The following is a 19,142-nucleotide window of genomic DNA, read 5'->3' as shown; positions in this document are numbered from 1 at the left end:
TGTGTGTGTGTGGTCTCCACAGGCAGCTGTTCCACCCCAGTAACTTCAGCAGCAGTCAGGGCAGTACGGAGGACCTGTTCCGTGACAGCATCGACTCCTGCGATGTTGACATCACAGAGAAGGTAGAACGCCGACGGTACACGTGTGCCGTGACATTGCCGACAGCTACAGAATTAACATGCGAGGCACCAGGGAAGATCACAGCAGCAAGGATTGCCCTATGCTTACTAGCATTAGAGAGACATACACAAGTGAACACAGGGGGACAGAAACTGTTCTCTATTCCAGAATGCTCAGTTGTATTCATCTGTCAGTTAGTAGCCTTAAACCCTAAAACCCAGACCTTTGACCTGTAACGCTAAAGTTAAACCCTAACACCAAACCCTTGTTAGGGTGTAGGACCTTGAAGTACAGTGTAGATTTCGCTGTTGGCTATGGCAGTATATATTGCCGCTGCTGTGCCTGGGTCATAAAGCAGGTGTGTCTGTGTTCCTCAGGTTACTTACCTGGAGAAGAAGGTGTCCGAGCTGGAGAATGACAGCCTGGCCAATGGAGACCTGAAGTCCAAACTGAAACATGAGAATACACAGCTGGTGCACAGGTACAAGCACATATCTACATTTACACATGAACATGTACAGAGACACATACAGAAACTAACCTTCATGGTAAAACATACTGCAGTGATGTAAGTGTGTGTGTGTGTGTGTGTGTGTGTGTGTGTGTGTGTGTGTGTGTGTGTGTGTGTGTGTGTGTGTGTGTGTGTTTTCCAGAGTGCATGAGCTAGAGGAACAGATTAAGGACCAGGAGTCAAGGGCCGACCAGTGTTTGGAGGAGGAGCTGAAGAGACATAAAGAGATCTACAGCAAGATGGAGAGAGAGAAAAGCACAGAGATTGAGCTGCTTTGCAACAGGTACTGCATACTACACACTACAGTCTACACACTACATGCTACACTCTACAGACTACGTGCTACACTCTACACACTTCACTCTACTTGCTACACTCTACAAACTATGTGCTACACTCTACACACTACACTCTACACACTACATTACATACTAGTTTCTGAGAAGTGCCTCCAAACCTTTTGGAGCTTGTGGCTTACTGAATCCACCACAAATTGTTCCACGGCCCATAAGAAAATGTAGTGGACCATTTGAAGTCTAAACAAATGCTAGAGCTAGGTGTTCACTGCTGTATTTCCTTTGTTTTGGTTTATGCCTGGTTTTTCCTCCATTTTCTTTGGTCAGACATATGGTAGTTGTTTCATTTGGAGATGGTTCAGATCTTATTTTGATCCATCAGCTAGTCTGTCAAGTCACTGTACCATACCAGACTAATCAACAAGCTCAATCTAGATGTCTTTTATTTTTTGCAAATAATTGATCTTATTTGTCACATCTGAAATTACATTTGTTGATGTCTCTATGTGTATTAAAAGTGTTTGGAAGAAAATATATTGTATATTCCATTAGTACATTCCTAAGATTCCCTTAGAGAGGGCTGTTAATGTATACTGTTAATGTATACCTTTCTACCTTATTGTTATCCAATTAAGTCATATTCATCTACAGCTGTCCATTTATGATTTATTTTTCTTATGACCTTTAGGTGGTGCTGTTCACATTTGCTGTTCTTAGAGCCACAGAAGTTTGAAAAATTTGCTTCGAGCCATTTCGTAACAGCAAATGTGATGTGGCTTGCACAATTATGATAAATGATTGTTGTCTTTATTAGTTGAGAGTGAGGGAGGGCTTAGCCCCATTAGCCTGTAGTTTGATGCTTCACTTTTTAGTATACTTTATATACACCTTACATTCTACATACTACTGCACACTGCAATACAGCATACTACACAAAGAATACTTTATTGATTAGTTGTAGGGACAAGCCCCTGCAATAGTTTTGTAATTCTGTGAAACCGTTGTGATAGCGTTGCTTGGCACTTCCTGTGTGAGTGCTGTGATACTGCCAGGTCACTTCCTGTGTGAGTGCTGTGATACTGCTAGGTCACTTCCTGTGTGAGTGCTGTGATACTGCTTGGTCACTTCCTGTGTGAGTGCTGTGATGCTGCTAGGTCACTTCCTGTGCGAGTGCTGTGATACTGCTAGGTCACTTCCTGTGCGAGTGCTGTGATACTGCTAGGTCACTTCCTGTGTGAGTGCTGTGATACTGCTTGGTCACTTCCTGTGTGAGTGCTGTGATGCTGCTAGGTCACTTCCTGTGTGAGTGCTGTGATGCTGCTAGGTCACTTCCTGTGCGAGTGCTGTGATGCTGCTAGGTCACTTCCTGTGTGAGTGCTGTGATGCTGCTAGGTCACTTCCTGTGTGAGTGCTGTGATGCTGCTAGGTCACTTCCTGTGTGAGTGCTGTGATGCTGCTAGGTCACTTCCTGTGTGAGTGCTGTGATGCTGCTAGGTCACTTCCTGTGCGAGTGCTGTGATACTGCTAGGTCACTTCCTGTGTGAGTGCTGTGGTACTGCTAGGTCACTTCCTGTGTGAGTGCTGTGATGCTGCTAGGTCACTTCCTGTGTGAGTGCTGTGATACTGCTGTAACAGTTGTTGTTGTGTCTTAGGGTGCAACAGCTGGAGGAGGAGAATGCAGAAATGAAGGTGAATGTTTGCAGACTGAAGTCTCAGACTGAGAAACTGGACCAGGTATGGGTAACATCACCATCACTATGATCATCAACACCATATTCAGAAGTTCACACATTTACACTAACACCACACCCCATGTCATTACTGAACACTTCACTGAGAACACACTGCCACTTTCTGCTTCTATAGAATGATGTACCAGAGAACATCCTGGAAATGTATCTGACACACAAATTTATACAAAATCCATGCACACCAACACACACACACACACACACACACACACACAATGCTCATTTTGGAGGTTAGTATCTCTGTAGAGCTGAGCTGTGAAGCAAGATGAGAATACTAATGAGAGCCCTTCATTAGGCGGGCCAATAAGAGCTCTGCATATCCGTAGCCAATGAGAGCCCTTCATTCACATGGCCAGTGACATCAGACAGGCTAGCAATGTTTTATTAGCACAAAAAAAGAATGATTAAATAGAATAAGCCTTATTCTAATTTGTTTTAGTTTCTGAAATTAATGTGGTGATTTAGTTGAGTAGCAGTGGTGTGTGCGTGTGTGTGTGTGTGTTTCCAGGAGAAGCAGCGGATGACTGATAAGCTGGAAGACACCAGTTTACGTCTGAAGGATGAGATGGACCTGTACAGGAAGATCATGGACAAGCTTTGGCAGAACAGGCATGAGTTTCAGAAAGAGAGAGAGGCCATGCAAGATGTGAGATCACACACACGCAGTACACACGCAGTACACGTACAGCACACACACACACACACACGCAGTACACACACAGCACACATCATTTTTTATGAATTATGATTCTGTATACTGGGTCCACTTTTGTAAGAGTGTGTGTGTGTGTGTGTGTGTGTGTGTGTGTGTGTGTGTGTGTGTGTGTGTGTGTGTGTGTGTGTGTGTGTCTGTGTCTAGTTGATAGAAGACCTGCGTCGTGAGCTGGAACACCTGCAGCACTTTAAGCTGGAAACAGAGCGTCCTGGGCGTGGCCGCAACTCCTCGGCCGGCCTGGCAGAGTACAACGCCCGTGCACGAGAGATTGAGCTAGAACACGAGGTCAAACGCCTCCGTCAGGTACAGTCAGGGTGGAGACACAGCTGCTGTCCTTATAATTAATAACACACTAAACACAGCAGACACAACCAGGGCGGAGACACAGCTGTTGTCCTTGTAGTTAATAATACACTAAACACAACAGACACAACCAGGGTGGAGACACAGTCTCTGTCCTTACAGCTACAAAAACTCCCCAGTTACATTCTGTTGACTTGTTTTAACTATGTGCATGTATCATCCGTTCTTGAGGAACATATTACCCATCACCGACGTATTACCCATCACTGTTGAGATCAACAACATTATCTTCTACCAGGAGAACCACAAACTACGAGACCAGAATGATGACCTGAACGGGCAGATTCTCAGCCTCAGTCTGTACGAGGCCAGGAACCTGTTTGCTTGCCCTACTAAGGCGCAGTCGCTGGCCACCGAGATCGACAACGCGTCCAGAGACGAGGTGACGCGCAGACTCCACTGTCCAATCACATCACAGTTACCCACAGCCAGGGTTTCTACACACGGACACACACATGTTGCACACGCACCATTACTAACCTCCGAGAGTGATTTGAGCGACTGATGTGTGGCTGTGTTCGTTCTGCAGCTGGTCGACGCTCTGAAGGAGCAGGAAGAGATCAACTTGCGTCTACGCCAGTACATGGATAAGATCATCCTGGCCATCCTTGACCACAACCCTTCCATCCTCGAGATCAAGCACTAGAACTGCACTGCTCTAGCTAGAGGGAAGGAAAACACTCACTGCTCCCCCTTCTGGCCACGGGGGTGAACAGCACCAACATGTCTACGTGTCATGTGTCTGTCGTTCATGCTCTTTCTCTCTCATACACGCACACAGGTTCCCTGCACACTTGATCAACACAAGTGATCAAAGTAACTGGAATGTAGAAGTGTATATGTGTTCATACTACTACTGAGTATATAAGAGCAGTAATGCAGGAGTTTATTAGATATACTCCAGCTAAACATGACATGTCCCTGGTCTTGAGCACTGTCTCTGAGAACACTGGAGGAGAGGGGCTGTAGCAGACATCTCTCTCTCTCGCTCTCGCTCTCGCTCTCGCTCTCGCTCTCGCGCTCTCTCTCTCTCTCTCTCTCTCTCTCTCTCGCGCTCTCTCTCGCTCTCTCTCTCTCTCTCTCTCTCTCTCTCTCTCTCTCTCTCTCTCTCTCTGCGAGCCTCACCACATGCAGCAGGGACCATTTCCCGTAAACTCTCGTCATGTGGTAGGATGGGGAAGAGACAGGAGGTATAGTCGCAAAGGTCTGCACACGCACACTAAATTATCTTTAGGTCTGCCAGAGTTCCTTCTGATCTTACAGTCAGTTGAAATTGCATTAATATGCGTTAAGTGTTCACTGTTGAACACAACTGTCCTGAAACTTTAGAAGAGAAGCGTTGTGTAGACCATTGAAGCACAAACATGGCCGATAACTTTCACAGAGCAAATGCATTTGCACAAAACGATGTATACAGCTGGTGATACGTGTACCGAAGGGAACAAAAACTTTTGTTTGGAAAGATACAGGATGTGTAAAAAAAAAAGATGAAGTCTATTTTTGAAAGAAGACATGTAAGACATGTTAGTACTGCCCTTAGATGCCCTGTGTGATCCTGTAGTATTGCACCTCTGTGTCTCAACTCCTACTATATGTGTACGGGACACGTGTAACTCCCTTTGGCTGTGATCTGATGCTGATTACAGTAGTTGCACAGAATCCAATCTTAAGGGTATTTCTATAATCTTTATAATCCTTTTTATCTTTAGTTCAGAAGGCTACTACAGCGAGCAGTGAAATCCAAACTATCAAATGATCAGAGAGGCTTGGGAATTGTATGAAAAGTCAGGTGCTTGAGAGGGCGCCCTCGTGTGGAGAGGTGCATCATGGGGGAACCTCAGGGAGGGCTCAGGAGCACTGTTTGGACCGCACAGGGTGAATGCCGTCGGAGAGGACCAGGTGGGCCGGTCAGCACCAGGTGGGCGGGTCAGCACCAGGTGGGCGGGTCAGCACCAGGTGGGCGGTCCAGCTCCAGGTGGTTCTGCATCAGAGAATTTAATAGGTTCAAAACACCAGAGCAGAGCATGAGGATGTAGCACCTCCACCATTTCTTTCCTAATCACAGGGTATGTAAACGCCCTCCTGACCGAGTCCTTTGCACAGATGTTTAAATGCGGAGTTCTTCTCAATAGGTCCTCACTGGCAAGCAATTCTGTCTGCTCTTCTCACCTTTGGCTCACAGATTCTTCTCACCTTTGGCTCACAGATTCTTCTCACCTATGGTTCACAGACTTGCCAACACTTATGTCACCATCAGTGAAAGATGAGTATAAAAAAAAAACTAAATAGATTCACTGATCATAATTGGTCTCAGTCAGTACGACAACGGTCACATGATGTAGGTATGTGGTGCAGAACGGATCCCTTAGCTGCATCCTATCAGCTTCCTCTGAACTTCCCCTGAACCTCCTCTGAACTTCCCCTGAACCTCCTCTGAACTTCCCCTGAACCTCCTCTGCTGCTTCCTATGACCTGCATCATGTTTTGTTTGTGATCATCTGAGATTTATTCAGGTAGCTGAATGTTGCATCAGTGTTCGAGACGGCTGTAGTTCTAGGGAGAGAAGCTGAGGCTGCTGGGGAATGTAGTGTCACAATTGAAGAAATCATGCTGATTCTGTAGTTCTTTTGCATGTTCCCAAAATCTTTTATGTTTGTGCCTTTATTTGAAAAGTTTGAAATGCCATGACTTTTAGGTATTTTATATCTTTTAATTTCATCAGTTGTAGAGAAGCTTTTATAAAGGTTGTTTTCCCATCATGCATTTTATGTCATGCATTTTTCATATGTTGTAAATGTTGTACAGAGACTAGTAACTGTTTGTATTTATGTGCCAGATATCAGACCTAAAGAAAAACTACTGAGAGACTGCCTTTTATACAGTTCTATGATAAAAAGGCAAAATGTCTTAGAATTTAGATTGTAGTATAGAACACTTTTTCTTAACATTGTTTCACAAGAATTTGCCACTTTGCTGTTGAAAAAAGGTGACATTGGTGCAAATGTACAGTAATAAACGTTGCCTGTGTAGAAAAGGAGGGTTGGAATAGGTAGTGGAATCTCGTATTAGGATGAAGACTAAATTAGGGCTGGTATTTGACCCTGGCCATGCTATACATTACTCAAGAACCATTGAAATTGAGATGTTTATATTTGAAAAAATGGTTCTGTGTCTATACCTACAGATAGGCAGGCCTATAGCGCAGCATGGAGGTTGTTACAGGTTATTACACGGAACTGCAGACTGTTCAAGCCAAACACACTTTACCTAACTGATCATTGTAGTAAAGCTTGTGATTGTACTGGTTTCCAGTTAGACATGGATTGATGGCCAGTTGCTTATTTATCATCACCTGTTGCCGCACAACCCAAATTTGTCTTTTTAACACGATTAAGTGATGCTGATCTTGTGACAGATTGGAAATGGACACCTAAAATAAACAGTTTGCTTTGGCATGACCTAACCTTGCCTGGTGTTATATTTCAACATGACTTACCTTGGGTTCTTTAGTGTGTTTTACATGTAGGCTACTTGGGAGCGCATTAAAGGGGGTTTTCTCTTCTTTTTTTTTACATTGCCTAAATCATTGTCTAAATACAAACACAGACAATCGAATCGCTCTGGTCTACGTGATCAGGAACAGTGGAACATTCCGGAATGCACTGTGTGATGTTCCGTGATGCCCACGAGTGATCCACAAACACGGAAGACAGACGCACAGAAAATCAAACTGAAGAAATGCTGATGCCCACCCAGAGCCAGCCGGCTGGATCAGACCGGAAAAGGAAGAGAAGGAGGAAATGGGAGGAAGAACTCATCAGCCTGCTTCATTGACCATAAGACAAATGGGTTTTTCTATGTAACCATGATAAAAATTCATTTGGACCAACAATTCTAGTCATTATTGTGCTAAAATCTTCTAGACACAGTTTGGCTTTATACAATAGATGTCATGTTTCCCAGAAATCAGTGAGATCATGGAGTTAAAAACAGCACTTATAGTCTCCAAAATTTGCCATGAAGATTTGTAGAAGCCCATACTAATAACAACATACCTTTACTATAGAGCTTAGTTGAGAGTCTGCATGAGTTGTCATCAAATGTGTCACGAGGCCCAAAGGATGTGCTGAGTGCTAGTTTAGTTAAGCTTTAGTGCTACTTTAATCCTTGTTTAATGGACGTAAACCCCAGCTCGGGGCCCTTTCCATCACCCAACCCACATTTACCACCACCCATCCCTCACCCAGCCCACATTCACTACACCCAACCCACATTCACTACAGACCCTCGTGACATGGTGTTTCATTAGAATACAAGAGAATGTACTGAAATACTCAGCAGAAAGTGAAGTGCAGTGCAATGATTCTTCAGGGAAGCTAAAATCCTGTCGCCTGCCCTGGAAAATCTGCTGTAATACATAGACACATCTAGGGGGCGCTGTTGAGCTGTTACTTTAGCTTTGACTGTGGGTGACCACTGTGCAGCAGCACAGTGTCCATATGATTTTAAAACCATTCTATCTTTTCATTTTAAATGTTTTTTTAACCTTAAACACTAGATGCATTTTTCATCCTTTGTGTTTCGTTTTTATCAGCAACACCTCACTGTAGCATCAACGGCAGCATCGGTGTCCACGTCGCTGTGATCACAGACGTGAGTCAGACACGTATCGGGTCTGGTGTGGTTGAAGGTCTCTCACGCAGCACGTGTGTATTGGTCTTTCCCAAGTGTGCGCGCTCGGACAGCAGCACACTCGTTTTCATTACTCTCCGCCCTCCCACACTGTTCTCACCATACACATCTGGATGGAATGTGCTCTTTAAGAATGCCTCACATGTGTTTTATCACAGCTGTCCAAATACAGGCTCCAAGTCTCCATCCACATACTCTGTGGAAGCACTATGCAATTAGCAATAAAGTACCAGCAGTGAGTTTACATCATACTGATACTGGTGCACGTAGTTCATTATCGACTTAATGAATCATTTATTGTTTACGTGACAATAATGTGGATGTGACAACAATGTGGATGTGACAACATCTAGAGCTAATGACAGAAACATTAGATTTGGGGATCATTTGTTTTGGTTTACAAGAGGCTTCTGCTTGGTGTTAAATCCTGGTTTATCCTGTGAATAACGAAGCCCTAGATGAGTGACACATGCGGTGTAGGCCCAGCCCTGACCTGGATAGGGAAGAGACTCGAGTCTGAAAGTGTTTTAACTTCCCTCCACAGCTCCATGTCCTTGTCCGGAGCAGAGGGGCCGGTGTATGTGGGCCAGGTGGCTCTGGGCCTCCTGATCTAGCACTGGAAGTTGTGGGTGACCCCCTTCTCGTCCAACGGAGAGCAGGGAGGTCTACGCACTGGGGTCTGTCCCACTTTTCTCCTGCCTCTCTTGTCCGTCTTCCTCTGCCTGTCCTTGGGCATCTCTGACCACCTGGAAAGGCAGAATTCTGACTCGAAGCTCTTAACGGGTGTTGGCTGAGTTTTGCGGTTGGCAGAAGGATGGTGTGCATCTCGTGCCTGAGCAGATGGGAGAGGGGGTGGAGGTACCACAGGGCTGATGGATGGTGAGCTTCTCGCATTTGTCACTTGTTATTCCGAAGTTCCTCCCGGCTGCAGGTCACGTATGCACTGGCAGGGCTGTGTTGTCTGGCTGCTGATCCATGCTCACGTACACATCTACCCCAGTACACATCCACCCCTGTGCACATCCACCCCTGTGCACATCCACCCCTGTGCACATCCACCACTGTGCACATCCACCCCTGTGCACATCCACCACTGTGCACATCCACCCCTGTGCACATCTACCCCTGTGCACATCCACCACTGTGCACATCCACCCCTGGGGCCCTGAATCCGCTGCTATGCACAGCTGTTCATTTCTTCCCTTTCCTAGTTGTGTGCCGGTGGGTGTGTGCCGAGGCCCCTCCTCTCCCAGGTGTGTGCTGTTGCACGTGTGCCGAGGCCCCTCTTCTCCCAGCTGTGTGCTGTTGCACGTGTGCTGAAGCCCCTCCTCTCCCAGGTGTGTGCTGTTGCACTTGTGCCGAGGCCCCTCCTCTCCCAGCTGTGTGCTGTTGCACGTGTGCCGAAGCCCCTCCTCTCCCAGCTGTGTGCTGTTGCACGTGTGCCGAGGCCCCTCCTCTCCCAGGTGTGTGCTGTTGCACGTGTGCTGAAGCCCCTCCTCTCCCAGCTGTGTGCTGTTGCACTTGTGCCGAGGCCCCTCCTCTCCCAGCTGTGTGCTGTTGCACGTGTGCTGAAGCCCCTCCTCTCCCAGCTGTGTGCTGTTGCACATGTGCTGAAGCCCCTCCTCTCCCAGGTGTGTGATGTTGCACATGTGATGAAGCCCCTCCTCTCCCAGGTGTGTGCTGTTGCACGTGTGCCGAGGCCCCTCCTCTCCCAGGTGTGTGCTGTTGCACGTGTGCTGAAGTCCCTCCTCTCCCAGCTGTGTGCTGTTGCACGTGTGCCGAGGCCCCTCCTCTCCCAGGTGTGTGCTGTTGCACGTGTGCTGAAGCCCCTCCTCTCCCAGCTGTGTGCTGTTGCACGTGTGCTGAAGCCCCTCCTTTTTCAGCTGTGTGATGTTGCACGTGTGCTGAAGCCCCTCCTCTCCCAGCTGTGTGCTGTTGCACATGTGCCGAGGCCCCTCCTTTCCCAGCTGTGTGATGTTGCACGTGTGCCGAAGCCCCTCCTCTCCCAGGTGTGTGCTGTTGCACGTGTGCTGAAGCCCCTCCTCTCCCAGCTGTGTGCTGTTGCACGTGTGCCGAGGCCCCTCCTCTCCCAGGTGTGTGCTGTTGCACGTGTGCCGAAGCCCCTCCTCTCCCAGGTGTGTGCTGTTGCACGTGTGCCGAGGCCCCTCCTTTCCCAGGTGTGTGCTGTTGCACGTGTGCCGAAGCCCCTCCTCTCCCAGGTGTGTGCTGTTGCACGTGTGCCGAGGCCCCTCCTCGCCCAGGTGTGTGCTGTTGCACGTGTGCCGAAGCCCCTCCTCTCCCAGCTGTGTGCTGTTGCACGTGTGCCGAGGCCCCTCCTCTGCCATGTGTGTGCTGTTGCACGTGTGCTGAAGCCCCTCCTCTCCCAGGTGTGTGCTGTTGCACGTGTGTGCCGAGGCCCCTCCTCTCCCAGGTGTGTGCTGTTGCACGTGTGCCGAGGCCCCTCCTCTCCCAGGTGTGTGCTGTTGCACGTGTGCCAAAGCCCCTCCCCTCCCAGGTGTGTGCTGTTGCACGTGTGCCGAGGCCCCTCCTCTCCCAGGTGTGTGCTGTTGCACGTGTGCCGAAGCCCCTCCTCTCCCAGCTGTGTGATGTTGCACGTGTGCCGAGGCCCCTCCTCTCCCAGGTGTGTGCTGTTGCACGTGTGCTGAGGCAGCTCCCATGAGAAGCCATTAAAAACACTGAAGTGTTTGGCAGAGTCGATTCACTGTTGCATAACCAGCTCATTCTTGAAGGGTTCGTGGTGCCACTGGTGCCATGGACTCCTGGACGAGATCTCTGCTCTTATTCTGCTACTTCATCGGCCCTTTGTGGCTTGAACAGCAGTTCGAGTGATGCAGCATGACTTCACGCATAGTAGTTGCTGTAAAGTAGATCACTTGTTTAAGCCTGGAGCCAAGTGACACTAGAAATGCCAGTTCTGTTTTGTTACTGGGTTTTGTATGTGCCTTGGGAGTTCTGCCCTGAAAAGGCAAACTGAATTTGATTGTGGATCTCGGCGAATGCTCTTATATCCAACTTTTATGTTGTTGTTTACATTCTGCAGATCCTTTGTGTCTGCGTGTCGATATGTGTGTAAGGCCATTAATGTGTGTGTGCATACAAATCTGTGACAGTGTGTCCTTGCGCACACGTCTGTGTTGGTGCGTATGTGAGCGTGTGTGTTTGTGTGTTGTTCACTCTAAAGGGGAACTCCAGTCTGACTCTGGGCATATCTCCAACCCTCTCTCTCTCTTCCCATATGATGACTCATAAGAGCTCTGAGGTGGGGGAATTCTGCACTGCTTCTCCTCCGTGCAACGCTGAGCTGGAAAAGCAGACGGTCCTGAGCGGAGAGACCGTTCTGTCTGTCTAGACGCCCTTTGCCCGTTGCCCTTTGCCCCTTGCCCTTTGCCCTGCTGCTCCCTTTGTCCCTCCCTGTCCTCTCTGTCGGACAGGAGAGTGTCCTGGCACCGCTGTGGCCCTCCGTCCAAAATTTGCACAAACTCTGGCATTTCATCTTCGAAGTAACTAATGGAAAAAAAAAAAGATTGGAGTCTAGAGACATGTTTGTAGCCTCTGGCTGCCAGCGGTGTGGTGAGCTAGCCTGGTGCCAGGCGCCTGAGCCTATTCTGCCCGGCGGGTCCAGTCTGCCCGGCGGGTCCAGTCTGCCCAGCCTGCTGCACTGATGGTGTTGGGCAGGACCGCGCGGGCAGTGTTAGAGCTGCCACGCTGCCCTGCTAATTCACTGTCTGCCACACAGGGACCTTCTCCACGACCTACAGGAGCCTGCTAGGATCAAAAAGCTTTGAGGCTGACAGTGATGTGTGGATCTATAATTGGATCTCGGTGTAGTTCAGTGTTCATGGGACTGAATGCATACATGTCTACAGTGTACCCATAACTGAGCATAACAGGTTTGACTACAGAAATACTGGTTAGACCTCCGTGTTTCTGCTTGTGCACTCTAGTAATGAGGTCAGTGTGGTTTTTGCTCTGATTGGTGTTGATATGTATACACCACCATACTAGCTACATGAGTGGGTTAACTGCACAGAAGGTGATAGTAGTGATGGTTAATGATAAGCCTCTTTGTGGCCATGCAGGCTTCAGGTTTTACGGCAAGTCTTTGGACAGAGCGGCACGTTTCAACACTCTCAAGTCTGGAAACAAGGCTCTGCTTGGCCCTGGGCTGCCATGCCATTACACGCTCTGATCTAAGTGTGTAAAATCTCATGGGAATGAATGCGCGCACACACACACACACACACACACACACACACACACACACACACAGTTTCACCACTCAATCCACCTCACCCCAGAGCCACTGGGAACGTTTCCCCACAAGCCCCGTCAACATGAGCTTAACTATTGATCAGTGTTGCAAGTGACACGTACTAAATCGCCCTATGAGGAAATTTTCAGGGAAGGAAAAAAAAAAAGTTTTACAATGTTAGATCGTAGTGAAAAAAAGTCTTGTCACATCAGGATTGGTTGTGTGAGGTTGTGTGTAGGGTGAGAAGTGATGTGTGGTATGTTGTGTGTAGGTGGGTTACAGGGGCAGATTACAGTGCAGTGGTAGGTTACATAGGTAGATTTCAATGGTATGTGCTTGCTCAGTAAGGGTCGTTTGCACCTCTTGGTTCACCCTCCTCTTCTGCCCTTCATCTCTCACCGTATCGCAGCTGCCGGAGTGGTTGGCTCTCCTACGTAGATGAGCACAGGGGTTTTCCTCCCCTTAACCTCCTTCTCTCTCCCTCACTGTGGTGTTGACCCAGTGGCAGCTCGTTTCGGGAGGGTGAGAGAGAACACCTCGTAATCTTCAGTCCCACTACTTGCACTATAAACACCCAAGGCGTTTGTCATGGGTTTCAAAACCATCTGACCCCCATGTGCTAAAGACGCTATTTTAAGATGCTGGCAAAAACGTGTGCCGCGTGTGCTGAGCACACAGTCAGAAAGCAGGTAGAGCCCGGCTCCCAAGCCCCAGCGTGGGGGAGGGGGGTGTTTGGGGCTTGGCCAGTGAGGAGGGTGTCTCTCCTGGGTTTGGACGGAGGGTTTGTGTTGGAGCAGTGTTGGTGTTTGGGTAACATTTAGCCCTGCTGGCTCCGTGGTTGAGCCTGGAATGTCTGCTGTTAGATTTGGCTGCTCGCGCCCCGCGTTGCCTCGCGGTTTCATCATCGTCTCTTAACGCCATCGTGTCCCCTTGCACTTTGCACGTGCAGTTCTTTAGTGTGCTAGCTAATAAAGCATTGCTAATAAAGCATTAGCATTGTGGCTCATTTGCTTTACCTGTGCACTGTAGCTATGCTAGACCTGTTAAAAGCACTCAGCAGGTCGGCGTAACTCCATAGCTAAGATTCAAGATGGAGTCCCTGCTGCTGTGTTGAAGATCATTGGAGGATTATGTTAACCGAGACAGCTGTATTGATCTTTTATAATGCTATATTAGAGCGCTCATGCTGCATGCCCCAGTAATATTTTGTAACTGTGTAATATGACAGAAGTGTGGTGTTTGTGCACAGTCTCACCCTGGCTCACTGGCTCACTGACACTCACATGGACTGCGTTACTGCATTCGCTGCTAAAAATGTCCAGAACAAGTGCATGTTGGGAAATCAGAAAGGCAGCGATCCGTACCCCACCACAACATTCCTCCATGAGGTTAAGAAGCGACTGCTCCTTTCTGACCTCTAACTGGGACACACTCATGGCCATAGACTACGAATTATGAGGTGGGCGTACGAACCTTGCTGAAACCCCAGAGGGTTGTGCGCTTTCACTGGTCTTTCAAGACGCTCCCTGTGGGCCCAGTTTGGGGTCAGCGTACTGCTTTATCTCTGGGCCAGGACGGGTGCTCGTTTGGGGCCCGTCCTCTAGCGTGAGTTCTGCTGGTGCACAGGCTTCACTGACACACACACTAGACTTAGATGCCCACTCCACTGTCACAAAGATGGACATAAAGATATCATTGATTACAATCTTAATTGTAATTTATTGTTTTCTTGTCCAAGACGTTTTTTTGTGTGTGTGCATGTGTATTAACCATTAACCATGTCCGAGTTGTGTACATCTGCATATCTCATCACGTCACCTCTAACTGGTGTGTGTGTGTGTGTGTGCGCGCGTTGTGCATTAAACGTCCTTGAACATGAGTCTGTTGTCCGAGTATCTCCTCAGAGTGTGGTGGGTTTTATTTGATGTTGTGTTCCTCTCTCTGGTCTTGTGACTGCTCTTTCCTCCTCTTCAGCGCGAAATGTTTTCTGAGAGGTTTGTGCCTCTCCTCATTTGATCCACCCCCCTCCTTCCACAAAAGGAAACACTTTCCTGTAGAGCCCAGAACCACCCTCCAGTCTCCCAGAACGCCATAAATCACCACCCCCTCAACCCTCCCAGCCCATTTTAACAGGCTCATAATGGCCTCGCTTCAAAACACAGCCAGCATGGCTTTATTTAGGAGACCGAGATCCCCCCTTCTGTCCTTCGTGCTCCCAACGACTAACGGGAAACAGCAACATGGAAAAGCTCCTGCCCCAGCGGTAAACGTCAGCGTCGATTTTGAAACCGTAAACCGTGCCGCTGTTTTAATATGAAGCCATCGTTGGTTCACGCTGGCTGTTCAAACGCAGGAGGCCTTCAGCTCCGTGTGCAGAGCGCCCGGCCGAGGGGCAGATGGGTGGGATGTGTGGAAGGATGTTACTACTCAGACCTGCTCTTCTGTGGCTTTGCTGCCCAGTCACAGGGCGTGTGTGTGGAGTGGAGGGAGTGTGTCCAAACGCAAACCACACCCACACGTTCCTGAGAGCCTACTTAGTCATTTGTTTTAATGTTATTTCTCCAAAAACAACAGCAGAGTGTTGTTTGCATGTGTGTTTAAAATGACGCTTGATTCATCTGAAAGAATGCCATTAAAATGAGTCATATTAGATGTTATTTAAAATTATATATTAAATACTTGACTAATGATGGTAGTGTTTCAAACTCAAACTCGGGGGCGGAGCTTGTGTTTCCAGCACATGGGTGTAAGCGATATAACCTAGATAGGCTCCAAAAACTGCATAAAGTCTCCAGTAAACAAATCACAAACAACTCCAAATGTTTTTTAATAAGAAAAAAAGAAAATATCTGAGCAACCACTGCAAAAATTCTTTTTACTTTGTAAAAAAAAACAGCAGCAGCAGGGGTTTGGGAACATTTTGTTGTTCAACCAAAAATGTGTTTAATGTGATAACAAACAATATGTAGACGTGTCTAATGCATTAGTGTATTCTGATTGGCTCTTGAAAATTCTCGGCATGGTGGAATGGTAACGCGCCGCTAACCCCAGCAGAGCAGGAAAGTGCTCGAAGACGGCGTGTTCTCAGGTGTTGGTGCCTCTGACCTGCCAAATAAGATGAAAACCACCAGATACTGTATATAGTGTGTTAGTTATGGTTTTAGAAATTCTGCCTCCTGGAGTGTTCTCTGCATAACTGGCCAATGAGAGTATGGCACCAACAGCACCCGCTAACGCTCGGCTGTAGATGGCGCTGTGTTGGTTAGGTGGACTGGACCGAGACCAAGTTCAGGGTGGACTTGATTGATCTCGCTTCATCTTGATTTCATTGTTTTTTTTTTTTATTAAACCATTTGCACTTAAGATGGTTTGTATTCTTCTCTATAAGTGTGTGTGTGTGTGTGTGTGTGTGAGAGAGAGAGAGTGAGCTGTTGTGCCTGATGTACTTCATTGCTGGAGACTACGGGTGGGGAAACACACTTGGGAATTTTGAATTCTTCTCTCCCTCTCTCATCTTTCTGCCTCCTTCTCTTACTTGCCTCTCTGTCTATCCCTGCGTCTGCGTCTGCGTCTGCGTCTGCGTCTGCGGTGTGCTGTCTGTGCAGCGGCTGCTCTCCCAGACTCTCACTCCCCTGCGGCTTCTCCTGTTGCCCCACTGTTGCCCCACTGTTGCCCCACTGTTGCCCCCCCGGCTCCGTGTCCACAGTCCTGGGCTGTACTGGTCCATGGGAGAAGGGTCCAGGGTTTTGGACTAGCAGGCAGGCAGTCATTCCACTGCTGGACGCGGCAGAGTGCTTCCTTCCCGGAGTCACTTCACTGCACATGGACGCGGTTTGAGCTTCTGCACTCAGCTCGGCCTCAAAGCAGCGTCCAAGGGTGAGCAGGTGAAAGGGTGAACAAAGACGTTTTCTAGCGCCTTTGTCCGAATGGCACGCAAAGCGAGGTCGGCTGGACTGAGGCGGGACAGGAATGCGCTGCGTGAAGGTGCGTGTGGTCTGCACTGTCCCCAGCTGAGGCGCACGGGTGGAGGCAATCACGCTCACTTCTACACCGGTGTTTGGCCTGGAGCTTTCAAACACAAACACATGGATACACACACACACACACACACACACACTCACACCAGCAATTGTTCTCCTTGTCGTACATTTACTGTCAGTCTAAAAGCTCCTGAACGGTAGTGAAAGAACAGCGGGTCTGCTGTCAGACAAAGCGGTGGTGGCTAGCAGTCAACACACCTGGTGGGTGTTATCTCAGAGAGCCAAAGACCAAACACCGTCCTCCACCATCTTGTCCCTCACTGTGGGTTTACTGGGCTGTATGGTAGCCGAGACATGTACATGACGGAGAGATAGCATGGTGCGTGTGCTGGCATCTGGGTCTGTGAGGCTCGTGGTGAGTTCACGGGGGTGAAGCTTGTGGGGGTTTCAGTGGAGGTGAAACCTGTGGTGGGTTCAGTGGGGGTGAAGTCTGTGGGGGGGTTCAGTGGAGGTAACGCTCATGGGGGGTTCAGTGGGGGTGAAGTCTGTGGTCGGTTCAAGGGCTTGTGGAGAGGTTGTGGGTAGAAAAAGGCCCCCTGGCCTTAGGATCTCATTAACATCACCTCATAAAACATATGCAGGAACTGTGCAAGATGATACCCATATGTGTGTGTGTGTGTGTGTGTGCGTGTGCGTGTGTGTGTGTGTGCATGCAATGCATGTGAGCATGTGTGTGTGTGTGTGTAATTCTAGAGTAGACACTTGCTTATATGTCTGTGGGTTTTGGAAAGGCTATATGGTTACATTTACACATCAGAATACATGTACTGTACACATGAACAGTGTGGAACAGGCTGTGTGTGTGTGTGTGGGTGTGAAGAGTGGGCAAGATGAAGATATGTTACATCATGACTAATTTTTCTGAGTATATCGAGGGTATCATCACCTATGACACATGTACAGTGTGTACAGTGTGTACCTCACACGCATCATAACTGCACAGAGCATGTAAACAACCTCCAGTGTGTGTGTGTGTGTGTGTGTGTGTGTGTGTGTGTGTGGCTGGCTGTTTTTGTTGCCCTTTTTTTTCTTCAATTCTTTTTTATTTTATTTACAAATTCTCAGAAAAAAAAACCATGTATGGGGGAAAACAATAACAGCAATCTTTGTCTAGTATGTCTTAGGTATAAGAATCTCACTCCTGAACACACTGTCAGTGACAACGTCAAAGAATCGCCTCCTCTCCAGGCTTTAAATAGACATGAACTAATTGGAGAGCAGTGGTGTTCTGCAGTGCCCTGACGAAGGACTCATTAGGCGTCCCGTGACAGTTAGGAATGCTGTCTTGCACTCTGTATTGGTAATCAACTATCTGTCTGCTGTGGCCATGTTTGGTTCTTTTATGACTTGTGTTTACTGCAAAAGGTGAGTCAGTGAAAGTAGTTTCAAACAGGGAGGTGCTATTGTGGATATTACGTATGCATGCATGCACGAGTGTGTGTGTGTGTTTGCTTTCTGCCTCCACAGTGTGGTCCCTCATAAACACAGCCTTGTTAATCCGGTGGGTCACATCACTGAGGTTTCACAGAGGGGTGACAAATGCAGAGAATGCCTGACTATATTAAGCGACCTGCTTCATCAAAACAACCCTCTCTCTCTCTCTCTCTCAGAGGATGTATTAAGTTAGGAAGGACGTGAGGACTGCTGGACGTGGTGCTGGTGTGTGCCACATGTCCTCCACCCTGAATGACACCAAGCTGAAACAGGGTAGGGGGCTCCCCAACTGCTCCACCCAGACTGAGGACTGACCTGCTAGAGCACCACACCCTGGTTCACGGACACATTTACACACCTGTCGCTTAGAAACGTCTTGAGCGATATACACTTATAGACGTCTTATAGACACTTATAATGGCCATACACCCACAGACACATATGCACACTACATGTGCTTTCTCACTTAAGAGGGCAGGACTAGGGAATAAATATTCTGTCTGCAGTGCAAGAAATGTAAATCAGGGAGACAGACAAGGTTGGGAGAATGGGGTGGGGGGTATAACGGAGATGACCCGGCTGCATCACGACTCAAGACACCTCCGCCTCTGGAGAACTCAAATCGACCATCCGGAACTGTAGCTATAAATATGAAAGTAGGTGTATGAGGTTAGTAGCAGACTCTGCAGTAATCAAAGTCCTGAACGACATGTTTAAAAAGGAAAATGAAGCACGTGACATGGAGACAAATCGAATTGAAAGGTTTAAGGAAATTTGGACAACCAGCTACTGATATGCAGTATTTAAAAAAATATAATAAAAAACATACAGATTTTAAACTGTGTTTGAATTTCTGGTCCAGAAGAGTCTCATGTCTGATATAATCTGAAAAATGCTGAAATCATTAATATACATATAATTGAATTATCTACATTTATTTCAATCAA

The 19,142-nt window shown here is 47.8% G+C and overlaps 1 protein-coding gene across 2 annotated transcripts in view; it reads left to right on the top strand.

Moving 5' to 3' along the window:
• Positions 1–7,219, top strand: part of rab11fip4a (RAB11 family interacting protein 4 (class II) a) — a 41,884-nt gene extending 34,665 nt beyond the window's left edge. For both annotated transcript variants that reach the window (XM_076996762.1, XM_076996763.1), the window contains 8 exons: positions 23–122; positions 498–601; positions 774–914; positions 2,580–2,661; positions 3,187–3,324; positions 3,538–3,696; positions 3,995–4,138; positions 4,286–7,219. In XM_076996762.1, coding sequence (XP_076852877.1) covers positions 23–122; positions 498–601; positions 774–914; positions 2,580–2,661; positions 3,187–3,324; positions 3,538–3,696; positions 3,995–4,138; positions 4,286–4,402 — 985 coding nt within the window. In that variant the 3' untranslated portion in view covers positions 4,403–7,219. The remainder of the gene's footprint in view (positions 1–22; positions 123–497; positions 602–773; positions 915–2,579; positions 2,662–3,186; positions 3,325–3,537; positions 3,697–3,994; positions 4,139–4,285) is intronic.
• Positions 7,220–19,142: the final 11,923 nt, after the last annotated feature.

This window comes from Brachyhypopomus gauderio, chromosome 2, assembly GCF_052324685.1.
Source record: "Brachyhypopomus gauderio isolate BG-103 chromosome 2, BGAUD_0.2, whole genome shotgun sequence".
Classification (NCBI taxonomy): domain Eukaryota; kingdom Metazoa; phylum Chordata; class Actinopteri; order Gymnotiformes; family Hypopomidae; genus Brachyhypopomus; species Brachyhypopomus gauderio.
The sequence above is the reverse complement of the archived record's forward strand: the minus strand, read 5'-3'. Positions and strand labels throughout refer to the sequence as shown.